Below are 20,961 nucleotides of genomic sequence, written 5' to 3' on the forward strand. Positions count from 1 at the left end.
ATTTCACACAGTTCTCCCCCTACCCGCCCTGCCTTCCATCACCCCGTTTCATTTTCTTCGTGGCACGGAGCACCATCTCCAATGGCCTTGTTCATTTCGTTAATTTATTTTCCGACTTAGTTCCAGGTGCTAAAACAGTGTTATCTTGGCAGGCTTCCCATCAAATATTGTTGCGCAAAGGATGGATGGATGAAAGGAAGAGTGAGCCAATAAACGAGGGAACGCGGGGAAAGGCAGCCTCAAGGCGGAGGGCCCTGCCACCCCCACCGTCCCTGAGCATCCGAGCCGGTTCCCGCTAGCAGCCCCGCGGCGGAACCCGAGGGCGGCGGCAGCGGTTTCCCTTGAACGAGCCGGGGAATCTGGAGGGAGCACACAGGAAAGGCAGAGCCGCGAGCTGGACCAGCCGTGGTGAGTGCAGCGGCGCCCAGGCGGGGAGCGGAGTGCGGGGCGCTGGGACTGGGCGCGCGAGCGGGGCGGGAGTCGGGATGGGGGCCCGGGGCGCTGGGCGGAGCCTCTGGAGTCGCGCTGGGCCGAGAGCCGCGGGGACCCAAGCATCAGGGGTCGTGGGTGCAGGCGGCGGCGCGGCTTGAGGGTAGGGGGTGCGGGCCTGGCCGGCGCGGCGAGGGAGGGCCTCGCGCGGATCCCATGGTCACTGCGGGAGTCAGCTGTCCTGGGTTCGAGTCCCAGAGCTGTCGCTAACTTGTGGACCCTCCCTCACTCCGTCCCTTGGGCTTCAGCATAGTCCTTTGCAAAATGGGGCCAATAGTATCCGATCCATTGATGGGTTGGTTGGTTCATTCATTCTGGCTCTTTACTAGGCTCTGGTGCTGCAGATAGATTGACAGAACTTGCCCATGAGGGGTTCACTATCTAGTAAGAAAAACATTTCCACCTGGATGCTTCCACAGGCGTGTCAAATTCAGTATCTCCTAAACCGCACTACTTTTCTCCACAAACCTACCACTCAAATCTAAATGACTGAAATCACTATTCAACCAGTCACCCAAGCACAAAAACCTGGCTTGGTTCCTCCTCTCTCACTTACTACAGTCAATGGACCACCAACTGCTGCCAATTTCTACTTTCTAAAGCTTTCCAAATCCATCCTTTATCTTGGTTTGTTCTTTTAGGTGCCTAGAGATTATGGCAATAACTTCCTCATGGTTCTCTTTAGCTTTAATTTTAGCTTCTTCCAGTTCATTTTTCATTCTGCTATAAAGTGGTCTTTTAACAGTTCAAATATGATTTATATCACCCACCTGCTTAAAGCCCATTAAAGGTTTTTCATTGTCTTCAGAATAATAGCCAAAGTCCTTAGTGTGGGTTCAAGGTCTTTTCTAATCCCGCCTGGTCCTCAGTCCTTTATCTCTAAACCACTGTTTCTCAAAGTCTGGTATAGTGGTGACCTCCATTACAACCAACATGGGAGTACTTGTTAACAAGTGAAGATGACAGCTTAATTCCAGAACAAATGAGACTCTTGGGGGAGGGGGCAGTTCCCAGGATTCTGTGTTTTTAACAAGTTCTGCACTAAAGGTTGGGAACCCCTGTTCTAGACACTCCAATTTTTACTCCGCTGTTGATGGAATTCAGGACACACTGCCCCAAGATATGACTTGTTGGCATTAGAGGAAACAACTGAAGCAGGAAAGTCACTTTGTGGCTTCCCACTTTTCTCCCCTGAGCAGGCCATAAAAGAATTCTTTGACCTTCTTCTGTATAAGACCCTCCGGTGAGAGGTGCTCATCCTGTAAGTATAGGATCGAGGAAAGGAATGCCCTTATCTTTGAAGACACAGGTACACAGAGAAGGATCTGAACAAACAGGCCTTGCTAAGTTCTCCCCAGCGTATTACTGTTAGATCATACCCCCTTTTTCCAGTCATACTTCTCCATGGCTGTCCACTCTGCATCAAACCTGGCATAAAAATACACGAATTTACCTGTTTCTGGGTATTCATTTTCTTATGAAGTTTCCTGTGTCACCTGAAACTTAGGTTAAATAAATATGTATGCTTTTCTCTTGTTAATCTCTCTCTTGTTATAGGGGTCTCAGGCATGAACCTAATTCTCCCCTCAACTATCTATGTATGTTTCTCTCAACACACTTTACTGTCTTTTATGCCTTTGTACACTCTCAGTTTGGGCTACTGTAAAAAATAATACCAAAAACTGGGTGGCTTAAACAACGGAAATTTAATTCTCACAGTTCCGGAGGCTGGAAGTCCAAAGTTAAGGTGCCAGCATGGTTGAGTGCGTGGTGATAGCCCTCTTCCTCAGTTTGCAGAGATCTGTCTTCTTGCTGTATCCTCACAATGCAGAGAGACCATCTCTGTAGTGTCTATTCTTATAAGGACACTAATCCCTTTCATGGGAGTCACTCTCATGACCCAATTATCTCTCGAAGGCTCTATATCCTAATACCATCTCACTGGGGATAGGGCTTCCACATCACCATTTTTGGGTAACACAGCATTCGGACAGTAGCATCCACAAAACTCCTTCGTTACTTTAGTGACTCCTCCTCATTCTTCAAGGCTCAGGGAAGACTTCATTGACTGTGCACCACCCCCTCAGCCCTAGACCAGGTTAGGTTCATTCTTGCAGACTGTCACAAAGCCTTGTGCTGACTCCTCGACATTTATCCCACTGTACTGCAATCATAATTGTATAATTGTGTTAGCATTGTGGGTTTGACAGTTGTGAGCACTTGAGAGAACGCATGAGACCCATTCTTCTCTGCCCTCACACCCAGCACAGAGCCTACCATATAGGTGTTTATTAAAGGGCTCTTGAATGAAGGAGTGATTTAGGGCCACATGGAGAGGAGTTCAAGAATTAGTTGGGCCTTTGGAATCATGTGTCAGCCTGACAGTGTACGGGATTCACAGGAAGATGGTCTCCCTGGCACTGGCTTCACTGCTGCTTTCAATTAGGATGTTTCTTCCCTTGAGAGGAATTTTAACCAATGAGATTTAAAGGGAGTCATAAAAGAACTGGACTTTTAAGTGGAAACAGTTTTTTTTTTTTTTCTTGGTCTATATACCTCACTAACAGATAGTCATAAAAAATTTTGCTTAAATTTTTGTTTATCTAGAGAATAATTAAGTTCGTTTTCAAAAACTTAGTACGTTGCAATTTTAAAAATAAACATCACCCACCATTCCACAACCTAGAGGGATCTACTTTAAAATTTTGTTTTTCAGCCAGGTGCAGTGGCTGACGTCTGTAATCCCAGCGATTTGGATGGCCAAGGCGGGAGGATTGCTTGAGGCCAGGAGTTTGAGCCCAGCCTGGGCAACATAGTGAGACCTTGTCTCTAACAAAAAAAGGAAAGAAAAAAATTAGCCAAGTGTAGTGGTATGTGCCTGTGGTTCCAGCTACTTGGGAGGCTGAGGCAGGAGATTTGTTTGGGCCCAGAAGTTATAGTGAGCTACGATTGTGCCACTGGACTCCATCCTAGGTGACAGAGTGAGACCCTGTCTAAAAAAAAAAAAAAATTGTTTTTGTTTAATTGTATTGGTTTTTTTTAAAATTTATACTCATGTTTGAACATAATTGGGATAATGCCAATTATATATGGCCTTTTATCCTGCTAATATTACTTAACATTATGTTTTGGGTTTTTTCCCCATAAGTAAAAATTTTGGGTAAAAAAATATTTAATTGCTATTTAACTTATTCATTGAACACATTTCTTAAACAGCTATTGTGTGCCGGATCTTACTTTAGGCATGGGATACAGCAGTGACCAGAACTCTGTCCTTACTCTCATGGAGTTTCCATTCCAGTAGGATTAGGCTAATAAACGAGCAAATGAATATAAGCATCATCAAATAATAAATGTCATGAAGAATAAAGATATTCTATAGTGTCACTCTGTTTTTTAGTAAAGTCTTCCTAATTTACCTTCTTTAAAGGAGTGTATGAGTGTCTATCATTTTATTGTGTCATCAGTGAATTTGATCATTTAAAAATTTATTTTGGTCAATAATGATAGTTCTTTGTAATATGCATGTCTTTGATTATTCAGGAAGTTGAACATTTTTAGATAGCCATGTACATTGCCTCTTCATTGAGTTTTCTATCCATGTTTTCTGTTTCTTTTCCTATTGAGGACCTGGTATTTTCTTCTATTTTGAACTCGCCCTTCGTATTATTATTTTTTGGGACATTTACATTATGATGGATAGACAAATGTATACTCTTAAACAGTGGTACAGTGAGGCTGTAAGGAGTTAGAAAAACCAGAGGAAGCCTGGAATTCCCTTCCTCTCTTTCTGCCCCTCCCTCTTCCTTCTATTGCAATGAAGAAAAAGTGATCAGAGAGGGAAGAAGTATAGGTTAGGTGGAAATACGTGAAGGAAGAAAGAAAGGTGGGTGGATGTGTGGGTGGATGAGAAGATGAAGATGATGGGAAAAGAAGGGAGAAGATGAGCTGAGGCCAGAGGAGAAGTGGTAAGGAGGAAGAGGAGTGAATGGGAGAAAAAGGAGTGAGAGAGGATAAAAGAATGGAAGACAGAGTAATAGGGACATTACATGAAGACCATGGATAAATTATATTTTTTTCTTTTTCCGCCTCTACTAACCTAGCAAATCTCTAGAAGATGACGGTGTTCTTTAAAACGCTTCGAAATCATTGGAAGAAAACTACAGCTGGGCTCTGCCTGCTGACCTGGGGAGGCCATTGGCTCTATGGAAAACACTGGTAACTATCTGACAGCCCAATCCCACCTTTGCACCTGCAGCAAAACAGCCCCAAAGGGCCTCAGGTTAAAATCTTGCTCAGCTGTGCTTATCCCTATAAAACATGTGGTGTAAAAGAAAAATAAATGTTATTCAAAGCAAAAACAAAGACTTCTTGTAATCAGAGCTGGAACTACATGCACACTCATATCCAGTGGATAGAGAATAAAGTAGAGAGATCAGAAAGGAAGCTATTTTTATTCATTATATTTATAGTTGAAGAAATTAATACATCCTAGAGAAAGATAAGTCCTTTCCCATGTTAGTAGTGTGAACCCCCAAAATCTGACACAGGTCTTAGTCAATTAGTAAGTTTATTTTGCTAAAGTTAAGGATGTGCGCCTGCGACAGAGCCTCAGGAGGTTCTGACATGTGCCCAAGGTGGTCTGAGCACAGCTTGGTTTTATACATTTTAGGGAGATATGACACATCAATCAATATATGTAAGATGAACATCGGTTTTGGTCTGGAAAGGTGGGACAACTTGAAACAAAGGCGAGACAACTGGAAGTAGGGAGGGAGCTTCCAGGTCATAGGTAGATAAGAGACAAATGATTGCATTCTTTTGAGTTTCTGATTGGCCTCTCCAAAGTAGGCAGTCAGATATGTATTTATCTCAGTGAGCAGAGGAGTGACTTTGAATAGAATGAGAGATGGTGGGGCACCGTGGCTCATGCCTGTAATCCCAGCACTTTGGGAGGCTCAGGCAGGTGGATCATTTGAGGTCAGGAGACCAGCCTGGCCAACACGGTGAAACCCATCTCTACTAAAAATACAAAAATTAGCCAGCCAGTAGTGGTGTGCACCTGTAGTCCCAGCTACTCGGGAGGCTGAGGCAGGAGAATCGCTTGAGCCTGGGAGGCGGAGGTTGTGGTGAGCCGAGATCGGGCCACTGCACTCTAGCCTGGGTGAGGGAGTGAGACCCTGTCTCAAAAAAAAAAAAAAAAAAAAAAAAAAAGAATGGGAGGCAGGTTTGCCCCAAGCAGTTCCCAGCTTGACTTTCTTTAGCTTAGTGATTTTGGGCCCCAAGATTTATTTTCCTTTCCCAGTAGTAAGCAAGGACTGGAACTCATGTCTCACTGGCATTTTATTCCTTCCGTTTCTTACTATAGTCTCTTGATCTGTCATCAAGGGACACTTGCTGAATTTGTTCTTCCATCCCCTGTGACTATCCTCATCTATCCCATTAGCCTACATTAATTTAAATGAGAAGCAGACTTTCAAACCTTTTGTTTAAATAAAGGATTCAGAGGAGTCATGGATTTTATTAGTCTTCATGCATGGAGGGAGAAGAAAGTGCCAGAGCTCCTCTTCTAGTTTAATATGGTAATAAGATTTAAATACACAGAGAAGTTTTTGTATAAAAATTATACAAATTATGAAGACAGCCAATCAAATTGCAGTCTTTTGGAGATTAAGGACTACATTTTAAGTATGTAGCAACACTGAAATCCAGATGTCTTAAATGACTGCTTTGTTGAACAGAAAACAGAACAGTTACTCTTTGAATTAGAAGTCTCCACATTGGAAAAGAGATTCATATTGATATTTTGTGAACACTCTCAATTCACTGTGAGAATAACTTTGATACAACATGATGTCTGCTTTTTTTGCAGCTGTGGAAAAATTGCAATATATTCCCCTTCTTTTCTTTCTAAGTATTGTCAAGGCCAGGCACTCAAATTCCATTAGCCAGCATCTAAGGAAAAAAGCAGACATAAGAAGCTTAAAATTTGTAATTAAGAAAAGGGTGGAGCAGATATTTTAACAAATGGAGCATGGAATGTTTGGCTTCTCCTTTTTCTAACTACACTTGAGTCCTCAAGGCCCCTTTGCAGGAGCATCCAATCTAGGCCATGGCTAGGTCAGTCGGGGGAAACTCCCACCCACTGAGGATTACTGCTGTTTCTACGACTAGGTGAAGATTTGAGGAACTGTGTACTCTGTTCAGGATGTCTTTAGAGGAACCATGATAAGTTCTTGCCCATGTAGCCTTGAGACTTTAAAGAAGGACCATTACGTCTTCAGGACTAACAGAGGCCTTGTTCTAAATTGGATCTGAAACAGCTTGAGCCAGAAGTGTGGTGGCAGCTTGGAGGCCTCATTTTGCTCTGTCTCCACCCTTGACATTCAGTGTTACTGCCCCAAATGCAAACTCCTGTTGTCCTATTGCTCTTCTTTTTCTCAGACTGTTCTCTTGCATGATTTGATACTATTTAGCCTTTTAAAAAAATTGTGAAAAAACACAGGACGTAAACATTTTCACCTTAACCATTTGTGAATCTGCAGTTCAATGGTGTTAAGTATATTCACATTGTTGTTCAACAGATCTCTAGAACTTTTTCATCTTGCAAAACTGAAACTCTGTACCCATTGAACAACTGCCCATTCCCGCCCCACCCCAGCTGTCCTTGGCAACCACTATTCTACTTTCTGTTTCTAGGAATTTGACCACTTTATATTTTGTGTCAGTGAGTCATATAGTATTTGTATTTTTGTGGTTGGCTTATTTCACTTATAATGTCCATAATGTTTTTATTATCTTTACCTTTTCTTTTTTTTTGAGATGGAGTCCTGCTCTGTCGCCCAGGCTGGAGTGCAGTGGTGTGATCTTGGCTCACTGCAACCTCTGCCTCCCAGGTTCAAGTGATTCTCCTGCCTCAGCCTCCCAAGCAGCTGGGACTACAGGCGTGTGCACCATGCCTGGCTAATTTTTCCATTTTTAGTAGAGACTTTTTTTTTTTTTTTTTTAACCATGTTGGCCAGGCTGGTCTCAAACTCCTGACCTCAGGTGATCTGCCCGCCTTGGCCTCTGAAAGTGCTGGGATTACAGGTGTGAGCCACCGTGACTGGCCTATATTATCTCTAAATGTAAAGATATATTCTTTACGTTTAAAGAGGTATGGCCTTTACATCTGTCAATGGACATTTTGGTTGCTTTTACCTCTTGACTATTGTGAAACATGCTACAATTAACTTGAGTGTACAGATACTTCTTGGAGATCCTGTTTTTAATTATTTTGGATATATGCCCAGAAGTGGGATTGCTAGATCATATGGTAGTCTATTTTTAATTTTTTGAAGAGCCTTCATACTGTTTTCCATTGTGGCTCATCATTTTACAATCCCACAAACAGTGTACAAGGTTTTCAGTTTCTCCACGCCCTCATCAACACTTGTTATTTTCTGTTTCTTTGATATGGGCTATCCTTATGGGTGTGAGGTGATATGTCATTGTGGTTTTGGTTTGCATTTTTCTAATGATTAAGGAAGTCAAGCATCTTTTCACATGCATGTTGGCCATTTAAAAATCTTTGGAGAAATGTCTGTTCAAGTCCTTTTTCCATTTTTAATTGAGTTTTGTTGTTGTTGTTGGCTTGTAGGGGTTCTTTATGGATTCCAGATACTAATCCCTTGTGAGATATAGAATTTGGAATATATTGTCTCCTATTCTGTAGCTGGCCTTTTTACACTATTGATCATGTCCTTTGATATATATTGTTTTTAGTTTGGTTAAGGCCCATTTGTCTACTTTTGCTTTTATTTGCCTCTGCTTTTGGTGTTATATTCAAGAAACCATTGCTAAATCCAGTGTCATGAAGCTTTTCCCTATGTTTTCGTCTAGGAGTTTTATATTGGGTCTTACCTTCAGGTCTTTAACAGATTTTGAGTTAACTTTTTTATATGGTATAAGATAGGGGTTCAGCTTCATTATTTTCCATATGGATATCTAGTTTTTCCAATACCATTTGTTGAAGAGACTGTCCTTTCCCCATTGCATGGTCTTGGCATCCCTATTGAAGATCATTTGACCATATAGATGAGGATTTATTTCTGGGCTTTCTGTTGTTCATTAGTCTATATAACTGTATTTATGCCAATACCACACTGTTTTGATTACTATTGCTTTGTAATATATTTTAAATTCAGTACGTATGAGGCTTCCATCCTTGTTCTTTTTCAAGATTGTTTTGGATATTTGGGGATTTCTTGAGATTCCATATGAATTTTGGGATAGTTTTTTCTATTTTTGCAAAAAATGCCATTGGGATTGCACTGAATCTGTACATTGTTTTGTAGAATAGACATTTTAACATATGAAGTCTTCTAATTTATGAACATGGGATGTCTTTTTATTTAATTGTACTCTTTAATTTCTTTCAGTAGTGTTTTGTAGTTTTTAGCATATAAGTCTTTTACCTACCTGCTTAAGTTTATTCCTAAGTATTTTATTCTTTTGATGCAATTGTTAATGGGATTGTGTTCTTAATTTCCTTTTCAGATTGTTCATTCTTAGGATATAAATATATAACTGATTTTTGTGTGTTGTGTATCCTACAACTTTGCTGAATTGATTAGTTCTAACAGCTTTTTTTTTTTTTTTTGGTGTAGAATCTTTAGGGTTTCTACATATAAGATCATGTCATCTGTGAATAGAGATAATTTTACTTCTTCCTCTCCAGTTTGGATGCCTTTCTTTTTCTTGCCTCATTGCTCTGGCTAGAACTTCCTGTGCTATGTTGAGTAGAAGTGATGAGTGGACATCTTTGTCTTATTCCTGATCTTAGAAGAAAAACTTCCAGTATTTCAAAATTGGGTATGATGTTAGCTGTGGGCTCATCATAAATGGCCTTTATTAAGCTGTGATACTTTTCCTTTTGTTGCCCTCCCCCCATTTTTTTTTTTTTGCCTATATATCCCCAACCTTTTCACAGAACAGTGCTCACATTCTTTATACCAAACTTGTTTTTACCCTGAGAAAATCTTACCCTGTAGTCTTCTTGAGTGGAAGCTGCCTTGTCCTTTCTTTCTTCTTTTTTTTTTTCCCCCATCAGGTCATTTTATTATGGTTTTTTACAAATTTTGTTTTATTTTAATAGTTTTTGGGGAACAGGTGGTGGTTTTTGGTTACATAGATAAGTTCTTTAGTGGTGATTTCTGAGATATTGGTGCACTCGTTACCCGAGCAGTGTACACTGTACCCAGTGTGTAGTCTTTTTTTTTTTTTTTTGAGACGGAGTCTTGCTCTGTCTCCCAGGCTGGAGTGCAGTGGCACGATCTTGGCTCACTGCAAGCTCCGCCTCCCGGGTTCACGCCATTCTCCTGCCTCAGCCTTTCCGAGTAGCTGGGACTACAGGCGCCCGCCACCACGCCCGGCTAATTTTTTTGTATTTTTAGTAGAGACGGGGTTTCACCGTGGTATCGATCTCCTGACCTCGTGATCCGCCTGCCTCGGCCTCCCAAAGTGTGTAGTCTTTTATTCCTCACCCCACTCCCACCTTTCCCCCTGAGTCCCCAAAGTCCCTTATATCATTCTCATGCCTTTGTGTCCTCATAGCTTAGCTCTCACTTATAAATGAGAATATATGATATTTGGCCTTCCATTCCTGAGTTACTTCACTTAGAGTAATGGTCTCCAACTCCATCTAGGTTGCTGCAAGTGTCATTATTTCATTTTATTTTATGGCTGAGTAGTATTCCATGGTGTATATATGCCACATTTTCTTTAGCCACGCATTGGTTGATGGGCATTTAGGTTGGTTCCATATTTCTGCAATTGCAAATTATGCTGCTATAAACATGCATATGCAAGTGTCTTTTTCATATAATGACTTCTTTTCCTTTGGGTAGATACCCAGTAGTGGGATTGCTGGATTTAATGGTAGTTCTGCTTTTAGTTATTTAAGGAATCTCCATACTGTTTCCCATAGTGGTTGTACTAATTTACATTCCCACCAGCAGTGTAAGTGTTCCCTTTTCACCATATCCATGCCAACATCTGTTATTTTTTAACTTTTTAATTGTGGCCATTCTTGCAGGAGTAAGGTGGTATCTCATTGTTTTTTTAATTTGCATTTCCCTGATGATTAGTGATATTGAGATTTTTTCCTATACTTGTTGGCCATCTGTATATCTTTTGAGAATTGTCTATTCATGTCCTTAGGCCACTTTTTGATGGAATTATTTGTTTTTTTTCTTGCTGATTTGTTTGAGTTCCTCTGTGGTGGAGTGCCAGTAGGGAACAAGGACCTCTTCTCCAAGGCCCTATGTGATCACAGAGGCTGCCTGCCTGTTGGGGTTTAGGTGCAACTTTCCCTACTGTGTCCAGTGCTGCAATTTTGTCTCTGCTGTGAGAAACTACCCACAAGCAGAAGGATCTGGAACTCAAGGCCTGCTCTTCAGATTCTTTTGTCCCATGAGGTGATTCCTTGATGTGGTGCTCTCCTGCTCCTCCTAGGGATGGGGCTTCCTGAGAACCAAAGTGCAGTGATTGTTACCGGTCTTCTGGATCTAGCCATCCAGCAGGGATAGTGGGCTCTAGGCTGGTGCTGGGGAATGTCTGCAAAGAGTCCTGTGATGTAATCCATATTCAGGTCTCTCAGCCATGGGTACCAGCACCTGCTGTGGTGGAGGTGGCAGGGGAACGACGTAGCCTCTGTGAGGATCCTTGGCTGTAGATAGGTTTAGTGTGCTGGCTTTCTTGAATGCTGGTTATGCAAGCGGTGAAGTTGTCACATAGATAGACTCAGGACATTTGGTTAGCCAGGATGTTGCAGGCAGTGGTATTAGCTGTTGTTTTCTCCTTCTTGGGAGCAGTGTTACTCTGTCATGAGTTGCGGTAATGGCCTGAGTTGGTTGGCCTTCAGCCGGGAGGTGGCACTTGCAAGAGAACACCAGCTGCAGTAGTAATAGTGGGATTTGAACTTGCCCTAAGTTGGGGCAAGTATTCTGGCTTCTCAGGTGATGGGTGGGGTCATAAAGCTCCCAAGAGTTTCTATATTTTGTATTCAGCTACCAGGGCTCATAGAGAAATACCTTCAGGTGGGGGCAGGGTTAGGTGGGTCTGAGCTAAGACTCTCCTTGGGGAGGGCTTGCTGTGGCCACTGTGGGGTATGGGGAGATGGTTCTCAGGCCAGTGGGGTTATGTTCCAGAGGGCATTATGGCTGCTTCTATTGTGCCGTATAGTTCACCAGGGAAGTAGGGGATAACTGGTAGTGAAAGGCCTCATCCAGCTCCCACGCATTTAGTGAGGCTGGTCTCATTTCCAGAGTGCTCTGCTAACAGTGCCAAGTTTAGATCCAGGCAGCCTGTGCACAGAACTCAGACCTGCCCCAGGTCATAAGCTTCCCCGCTGAGAAAGCAGGCAAGGCTTTCAGGCCACGCTTCTCCCTGTCTGCTCACAATGTTGGTGGCTCCTGCAAGATATAGTCAGGGATCGCATCTTTGGGCTTGAGCTGGAAACTGTGTGCCTACAAGGTTCTGCCCGCTGCTGCTTCTACTTTTTTATTTCACAGAGTTCCCTAAATTTGTTCCAGCGCTAGGTAAGGTTAAATCCTTCTCCCATGATCTGGATTTTCAAATTCCCCAGTGGGGATATGTGTTCAGAGGCTGGTTTTCCCCCCTCACACTTTGGGGAATCACAGTTTTTTGTCTGTCTTGCAGCATTTGCAACAGTGTGTCGCTTCTTTCAAAGGATCTGTGAATTCTTTCAGTTTTCCTGGTACATTCCTGTGGTGGTTCTTGGAACAAAAGATCACAGTGTGATTCTCCACACACTGTTCTGTCTGTCCAGGTGGGAGATGCAATGCACATTAGCCCTGCCTTTTATCTGTCATCTTGCTCCCATCTCTGTCCTTTCAGATGGGATCAGGGTGTAAGGATGTTGGGATTCTCCTGGCCCTTCAGTAGCTATTCCAAACCATTTATCTTCCATCTTATACATCTTCCATCCTTCAAGACTTTTATCTGGCTATCTAATAAAACTAAATCTTCCAGCCTTCTGGGATCTCAGTTACATTCAGCTTAGGCTTTGGCGCCTGGCTTATCAATGTCATTTTCTTTCTAAGTCCTGTTATCTTCCTGGACACTGTGAGTGTCCATGTGGATGACCTACCTAACAACCTGCCCCCACTTTCCTTGACTTCTTCTGTATCTGTGACTTTGACTCACTACTCCACCTTCTTCCAACTTCACCCCCTTCTCATTGGTTGAATGCTAAACTTTATCATCACTTGCCCCTGTTCCACTTCTGAAATATGGAACTTCGGTATCCCATTCTGTCATTACGACCTTCTATTGCCAGTTTTTTCATTCCATTACTTCTGCTCTTCAGTGTTATTAGGATTTCTTGTCCCTTGGCTCCTCTGTTTTCTTCCCAATCTATCACTCTTCCTTGCTTTTCATCTTTTTCATATCGTAGATTCCTTCATCCGACACATCATACGTTCCTCAACTCTATTTTTCACATGTCATTCTTGGGCTTTTTAAGCTCTCATTTCCTCTCGTTTTCACAACTAAAGGTTTGTTTTTGTTGTTGTTGTGTTTAGAGATGGGATCTCACTCTGTAACCCAGGCTGGAGTGCAGTGGTGTGATCATAACTCACTGCAGCCTCAAAATCCTGGGCTCCAGTGATCGTCCCACTTCAGCTGCCTGAGAAGCTGAGACTATAGGTGCATCACAGCACACCCTGCTGATTAAACTTTTTGAATATGTTCTCTCTGCTTTCCTATCTCCCACTCATGCCACATCCTCTCCAATTTTCATTATAATTATTTTCACCAGTTTTATTTTGCATTCCTCTTGACCACTGTATTAGTCTGTTCTCACGCTGCTAATAAAGATACCTGACACTGGGTAACTTATAAAGGAAAGAGGTTTAATTGACTCATAGTTCCACATGGCTGGGGAGGCCTCAGGAAACTTACAGTCATGGCAAAAGGGGAAACAAACACATCCTCCTTCACATGATGACAGCAAGGAGAAGTGCTGAGCAAAAGGGGGAAAGCCCCTTTAAAAAACCATCAGATCTTGTGAGAACTCACTTTCATGAGCACAGCATGGAGGTAACCACCCCTGTGATTCAGGTACCTTCCATTGGGCCCCTCCCATGACACATGGGGATTATGGGAACTATAGTTCAGGATGAGATTTGGTGGGGACACAGCCAAACCATATGAACCACTCAGCTTTAGACACAGTTGACTCTCCTCGAAATGCTTCATTTCTTTGTCTTTTGACTCCCAAATTCCTGTTTTTTCTCCTCTGTCTCTGGCTGTTTCTTCTTCTCCTCTGTTCCTTTTTTTTTTTTTTTTTTTTGAGACGGAGTTTTGCTCTTGTTGCCCAGGCTGGAGTGCAATGGCACGATCTCGGCTCACCACAACCTCTGCCTTCCGAGTTCAAGTGATTCTCCTGCCTCAGCCTCCTGAGTAGCTGGGATTACAGGCATGCGCCACCATGCCCGGCTAATTTTGTATTTATTAGAGATGGGGTTTTTCCAGGCTGGTCTTTGAACTCCCAACCTCAGGTGATCCACCCACCTCAGCCTCCCAAAGTGCCGGGATTACAGGCGTGAGCCACTGCGCCTGGCCTCCTTTGTTACTCTTCTCTGCCCTTCTACTCAGGTATTAGAGGAGTAGTTCTCTAGGACTCTGCCCTAGGCCTTCTTCTCACATTATATCCTCTTCCTGCATGATCTCATCACTCATGATGTCTTCAGTTACCAGCAATATGAAGCCATATCCCAGATTTTTGTCTCTATACAGACCTCTTTTGAATTCCAGACCTGTATATACATTCAGCTACTTGTCTATTTGGATGGTTCACAGGTGCCTCAAACTTAACAGATGAAAAATAAAGTAAAAAGTTTTCCTGCCAAACCTGTTCCTTCTCAGTAATTGGTACCACTCACCATCCATCTAATTTCCCAAACCAGGCCAGGCTTGGTGGCTCACACCTGTAATCCCAGCACTTTGGGAGGCTGATCAACTAAGGTCAGGAGTTCGAGACCAGCCTGGCCAACATGGCAAAACCCTATCTCTACTAAAAATACAAAAGTTAGCTGGGTGTGGTGGTGCATGCCTGTAATCGGGAGGCTGAGGCAGGAGAATCTCGTGAACCCAGGAGGCGGAGGCTGCAGTGAGCCGAGATCATACCACTGCACTGCACACTCCAGCCTGGGTGACAAAGAGAGACTCCATCTCAAAAAAAAAAAAAAAAAAATTCCCAAACTAGGAATTTAAGCATCATCCTTTATCCTCCTTCATTCCTCACATCCAGGTCATACATTCTAAAGGATGTTGCTCCCTCTACATCTCTTAATGTATTGAGTTTCTTTTTCCTGTCCTCACCGTCATGGCTTTTGTCCATACTACTATTGTTGCTTGCCTGGGTTCTTAATAATAGCCTCCTCACTGTTCTGGCACCTACTTTTGCCTGTTCCTAATCTATTTTGGACACCGTTTCTAGAGTGATCCTTTGTAAGTACGGATTGCTATTGCTTTGAGACTCAAGCACAATATTCTTACCATTTCTACATGTGCTTGGCCCCTGCCTACATTTCTAGACTTGCCACATTTTATGCTTTAACACGTGGACCTTTCTGATCTTCCAAAGTGACATATTCTTTCTGTTTCAAGATTTCTTGGAATGTCCTTGCACATGTTCTCCGCGGAACATTCTGATTTTCTCTTCTTCCTTAGGCAACTATCATTTCTCCAAGTCTCAAATGTTATTTCTTTAAGCAAGCCTTCCTTGTCCCCTCTAGTCAGGATTAGGCAATCATCTTACATTTTCTCCATAGTACTATGAACTCTTCCTATATATTATTCACTGCTATTGTTATTTTCTGTTGTTTGTTTCTTCTGTTATATCACAAGACTCTACAGGCAGGGGCGCTATTTGTCTTGCTCAGTGTTGTCCTGCAGACCCAGTACATAGAAGACATTTGACACACATTTTATTTATGGAAGATGGAACAAACAAGAGAATGAAAGGATGAGTGTGCAGAGGGCAAATATCAACCTTATTGATTGACCATTAGGAATTCACAAACCTAGGCTGTTGAGTCCTTCTGAAGGAAATTATGCCCTAAATTCATAGGTTACTCTTTCAATTTCTACAAAATTTATTTTGAAATACTCATGAATTTCCTTACCCACTCTATCTTCTCTATACTTATTCTTAGACAACCTAACTCCTAGTTCAAAGAGAATATAAAAAACATGGGCAGTTACCCCATAGTGCATATTGACGTTCTTTCTCTCTGTCTCAGTGGCTGAGGCTGCCATCCTCCTGGTCAGCCCCTCTGACTCTCATCCCATTCTTTCACCTCCCGTTGGTTGTCCATTTCCTCACTTGTATCTTTAGTCTCAGACTTTCAGTTTCTCTCTCCCCTATTTGTCAGAATCTTGCTCATACATCTTCACTCAAGTCTGTATTCCCATGTGTTTGGTGACCTGCTCTCATTTTCCATTGACACCATCCTCAGAAGTGTACCTCACACTTGCAGTCCTACTTCCGTTTTAGAATAAGCTTAGTAAAATGGCTTGTATCCCATCATCTGATTGAACCTGCTTTTGATGAGGTCATTAATGGCCTCTTAGTTGCTAAATTAAAGGGATACTTTTCATACTACATTTAATTTTCTTGGCCCTTATCCTTTTAGGTACCTTTAGATATCTTCCTGCTTTGTTTGTGCCTTGAATGTCAGTGTCCCTCATGTTCCATTTTCATTCTACACACTCTCTAAGGGATCACAACCACACGGTTGTTTTCAGGTATGATATATGGATTTTGGAGTCATCATATTTTTCTAGCCCAGATACTGCTTCTCTTGACATTTTGTATGAATAGAAGACAAATATTTTTTGGTAACAGATTTGTGAAAAACTGCATATTTTAATTTCTTTTTATCTGACCCCTTTTGATTACTGCTCTTAGTTTGTCTTTTGATATCAGATATTATTTATTTGGAGGTTCTACTCCATTTTTACTTATTGATAATTTTTTTTCTCCATTGAGAATTCCACCCCCTTCTTTTTCTCCCTTCCCCCACGTTTCAAAGAAAAAAAAGTCTGTGATATTTTTCCCCTCTGCATAATTTCCCCACAGCAGGTTGCAGCAGTTGACAGGAGCGGCAGGGACTGCTCTCAACTCGAGAAGAGCAATTGCAGAGGAGAAAATGACCCTGTTTACTGAAAGTAAAGACAGTTTAAGGATTGCTCATTCCTCTTCAACTGCTTTTACCAAGCTTTCCAGCTTCCCTGGGGAAGATTATGTTCCAGGTTGTTCGGTTTATCATGTCAGCAGTTTACCTGCAATAGTCTCTCACTCATTTCTGGTCCTTTTAGTAGCAAAGAGTCTGCTAATAAAAAGTAGCATAAGAAAGGAGGCAGTGGAGTATAAAAGTTGTCTCTGGAGTCAGACTGAACTGACGCTTCCTAGCAATGTGACCCTGCGCTCTCTAAGCCTTAGGTTCTTCACCTGTAAAATGGGGATAATAATAATATCTCATTGGGTCACTGAAGGATTGATTAAATGATGTAACTGGAAAGCTGTTAGCATCCTGTCTGCTAGATTTAAGGGTTCAATAAATGCTAGTAATTGTGAGTAAACTTGATATAATACATACTCAGCCCTGTGGAAGTTAAAACTAAGTGCTGCTGGTGACTGGGTTGTGAGTGACTTGAGAGACCGCCAGTGGGAAGGGAGATGTGGATCTGCCAGGTGGTCTAAGGTCTGAGCCTTTTATTTATTTCGCCTTTCATATGTAACAAGACAGCTTGGAAAAGTATAGTTTCAAGACTGACCCAACATAACGACAAAAGAGGCCTGCCATACGTGGTTAAAAGCAGCAAGCTGTGTCGGAAGCCTTTTCCATCTGATTTGGGCTCAGATTACTCCTGCATCACTGGGGACCTTGTCCTCGCTCCTCCCAGCTCTGGTCTGTCTCCCCATGATTTTGGCTGGTGAGCTTTGGCACAACTCCCCAACTAACTCCCTTGGCTGAGCAGTTAACAATAGCTTGGCTCCTGCTTAGTTCTGGCACATGGTTCTCAGTTTACTCCTTTGGTTCAGTGCTTCTGACACCAGTTCTGCTACCCACCTCGGCCTGTGACCCAGGGCCATCCCATTTCTTTTTTTTTTTTTGAGACAGAGTCTCACTCTGTCACCCAGGCTGGAATGCAGTGGCACGATCTTGGCTCACTGCAACCTCCACCTCCCAGGTTCAAGCAATTCTCTTGCCTCAGCCTCCTGAGTAGCTGGGACTACATGTGTGTGCCACCATGTCCGGCTAATTTTTTTTGTATTTTTAGTAGAGACGGGGTTTCACCATGTTGGCCAGGCTGGTCTTGAACTCCTAACCTCAAGTGATCCAGCCTCCTCGGCCTCCCAAAGTGCTGGGATTACAGGCATGAGCCACCATGCTCGGCACCTCCCATTTATTTCTATGGAGCATCTAGCTTCTCAGCTTAGGATCCTGGTACTTTCCTTTCCTGGAGATTTTAAAATCCACAGACACCATAAATTCCTTGACATTAAGCTTGCAGAGCAAGTGTGCTACTATAGCAATGGTCCTGGTCCTTGTGTTTAAGGGTTTTAATTAATATTGGAGTTTTCTTTCTCCAAACATAGGAACATTAATTTTGATTACTGTATATTGGCTTTTCTAAGCATTGGTGCAAGCCACCTTTCAAGTTCTATGGTCAAAAATAGTTTCTTAGAAGTAGTAAAAATAAATGATTATGAGTTTGCCTGAGGGATGTGTTCAGTGTGATTTGATTTGATTGAGAATGTACTACTAATAATAATGATAGGCTGGGTGTGATGGCTCACATCTGTAGTCCCAGCACTTTGGGAGGCTGAGGCGGGCAGATCACAAGGTCAGGAGATCAAGACCATCCTGGCCAACATGGCGAAACCCCGTCTCTACTGAAAATACAAAAATTAGCTGGGCGTGGCAGTGTGCACCTGTAGTCCCAGCTACTCAGGAGGTTGAGGCAGGAGAATTGCTTGAACCTGGGAGGCGGAGGCTGCAGTGAGCCAAGATCACGCCACTGCACTCCAGCCTGGGCAACAGAGCAAGACTCCCTCTCAAAAATAAAATAATAATAGCTAATACTTAATCAGTGATTGCCATGTGCCAGGCACAGTTCTGAGCACTTTACATTTATTAACTCATTTCATCTTCCTTATAACTCTATGAGATGGTTATTAATCTCATACTCATGTGAGATTCATAGCCCCATATAGATGAAGAAACTTAGGGGCAGCAAGATGAAGGAATTTACTCAAGGTCACACAGCTGGTATCAGAGCCATCATACAAAGCCAGACAGTCCTGATCCTAACCTCTCAAAATGGCCACTGTGTCTTAGGACCATGAGAGAGATGAAGAACTGTAAGCTGAGATTACCTTCTATCATAAAATCCATTTGGAATAAGAGAAATTGTTATACCATAGTGCTTCAGAGGGTGAGCTTCTGAGCTAGTGAGGTCTGGGTTTAAGTCTTGCCTTTGCCACTTTCTGGATGTGTGATGTTGGGCAAGTTATTTAATCTGTTAAACTTCACTTTTATTTACCTGTGCAATATGTTACAATATTAATGTGACACTAATCACTGCTCCTGGCATATATTAAAAATAGTACCTATTTTAGGCCAGGCGTGGTGGCTCATGCCTATAATCCCAACACTTTGGGAGGCTGAGGCAGGCAGATCACGAGGTCAGGAGTTCGAGACCAGCCTGGCCAACATAATGAAGCCACGTCTTTACTAAAAATACTACAAATTAGCTGGGCATGGTGGTGGGCACCTGTAATTCCAGCTACTCGGGAGGCTGAGGCGGCAGAATCGCTTGAACCCGGGAGGCGGAGGTTGCAGTGAGCCGAGATCGCACCATTGCACTCCAGCCTGGGTGACAGAGTGAGATTCTGTCTCAAAAAAAAAAAAAAAAGTACCTATTTTTATTAGAGATATATAAGGCACTATGTGCTATGTTCTGTTTGAGGGGTACAAAGTAAATGTTAAGGGTGCCTAAAGAAGAAAAAAGATTAATTTAAAAAACTTTTTTTTTTTTTTTTTGAGACAGAGTCTCGCTCTGTCACCCAGGCTGGACTGCAGTGGCGCGACCTCGGCTCACTGCAAGCTCCGCCTCCCGGGTTCCCGCCATTCTCCTGCCTCAGCCTCTCCGAGTAGCTGGGACTACAGGCGCCCGCCACCACGCCCGGCTAATTTTTTTTTGTATTTTTAGTAGAGATGGGGTTTCACCGTGGTCTCGATCTCCTGACCTCGTGATCCACCCGCCTCGGCCTCCCAAAGTGCTGGGATTACAAGCGTGAGCCACTGCGCCCGGCCTTAAAAATCTTTTTATTATGAAAATCTTAAGCATATAAAAATTAGAGAATAGTGTAGTGAATCCCCAAGTAACATTACTCAGCTATAGCAGATATCAATATTTCACTAATTTTGTTTCATCTATGACCTCTACTGTTTTTTTTTTTTTTTTTTACTGGAGTAGTTTAAAGTAAACCCAGATATTATATCATTTTACCCATAAATACTGCAGTACCTTACTCCAATAGGTAAGGACTTAAAAAAAATCAGTGTCATTATGATTATCATGAACTTGAAAAAAACAAATATAATTATTTTATCTAATATTCAGTCTGTTTCTATTTTTCTTATTGTCCCCAAATTGTTTTACAGTACATTTTGTTCAAATCAGTATCAAAATGAGTTTCTGTCTCTTAAGCCTCTTAAAGTATAACTCCCCTTCTTTTGATAATATTTACACGTTTTAGAAACTAGGTCTATGTTTGCCCTGTAGAATTTTTCATACCCTCGACCGGGCAGATAGCTTCTGCATAGCTGTGCAGAGCCATATGGGAGCCTGAGGCAAGAAGAAAAACCAGTGATACTGGCCCTGACTTTATTTAAAATGATGTTATTATATTCATTATAACTTTTTTGCATTCATTTTTGATTTTGGAAAATACATATTAAAATATTTATCTCCATTACTATATTTTTTGGCACACCCTTAAATGGTGCCCTTGAGGCAAGTGCCTCATCACTGTGTTCTAGCCCCAGCCATGTGTTGCTTAATTTGTTCCTCTATCCCTCCTGTGTCTTGTCAGCTGGTGATTAGATCCACATTCTGGAGCTTTGCTATTCGCAGTGTGGTCCTGCAGCATAAGCATCTCCCAGGAGCTTCTTAGAAATACAGACTCTTAGGCCCCATCCTGAACCTACTGAGTCAGAATCTGCTTTTTAACCAGATCCCTAGATGATGCGTTTGCTCATTAAAGTTTGAGAAGCACTGAGTGGAGCCATAATTAGATTCCAGTGCAGTTTATTTGGCAAGGATGCTTATAGGCCTGTGGTGAATTGCTTACTTGTATAACTTGAAGAGACATATATTGTCTAGGTGTCCTGT

The 20,961-nt window shown here is 42.3% G+C and overlaps 1 protein-coding gene across 1 annotated transcript in view; it reads left to right on the plus strand.

The window, feature by feature from the left end:
• The first annotated feature begins 302 nt into the window (after positions 1 to 302).
• Positions 303 to 20,961, plus strand: part of AGK (acylglycerol kinase) — a 103,696-nt gene continuing 83,037 nt past the window's right edge. Inside the window, exons 1-2 of the mRNA XM_032761964.2 lie at positions 303 to 408; positions 4,593 to 4,707. Coding sequence (XP_032617855.1) covers positions 4,607 to 4,707 — 101 coding nt within the window. The 5' untranslated portion in view covers positions 303 to 408; positions 4,593 to 4,606. The remainder of the gene's footprint in view (positions 409 to 4,592; positions 4,708 to 20,961) is intronic.

Source organism: Hylobates moloch, unplaced genomic scaffold (assembly GCF_009828535.3).
Source record: "Hylobates moloch isolate HMO894 unplaced genomic scaffold, HMol_V3 SCAFFOLD_1, whole genome shotgun sequence".
Taxonomy (NCBI): domain Eukaryota; kingdom Metazoa; phylum Chordata; class Mammalia; order Primates; family Hylobatidae; genus Hylobates; species Hylobates moloch.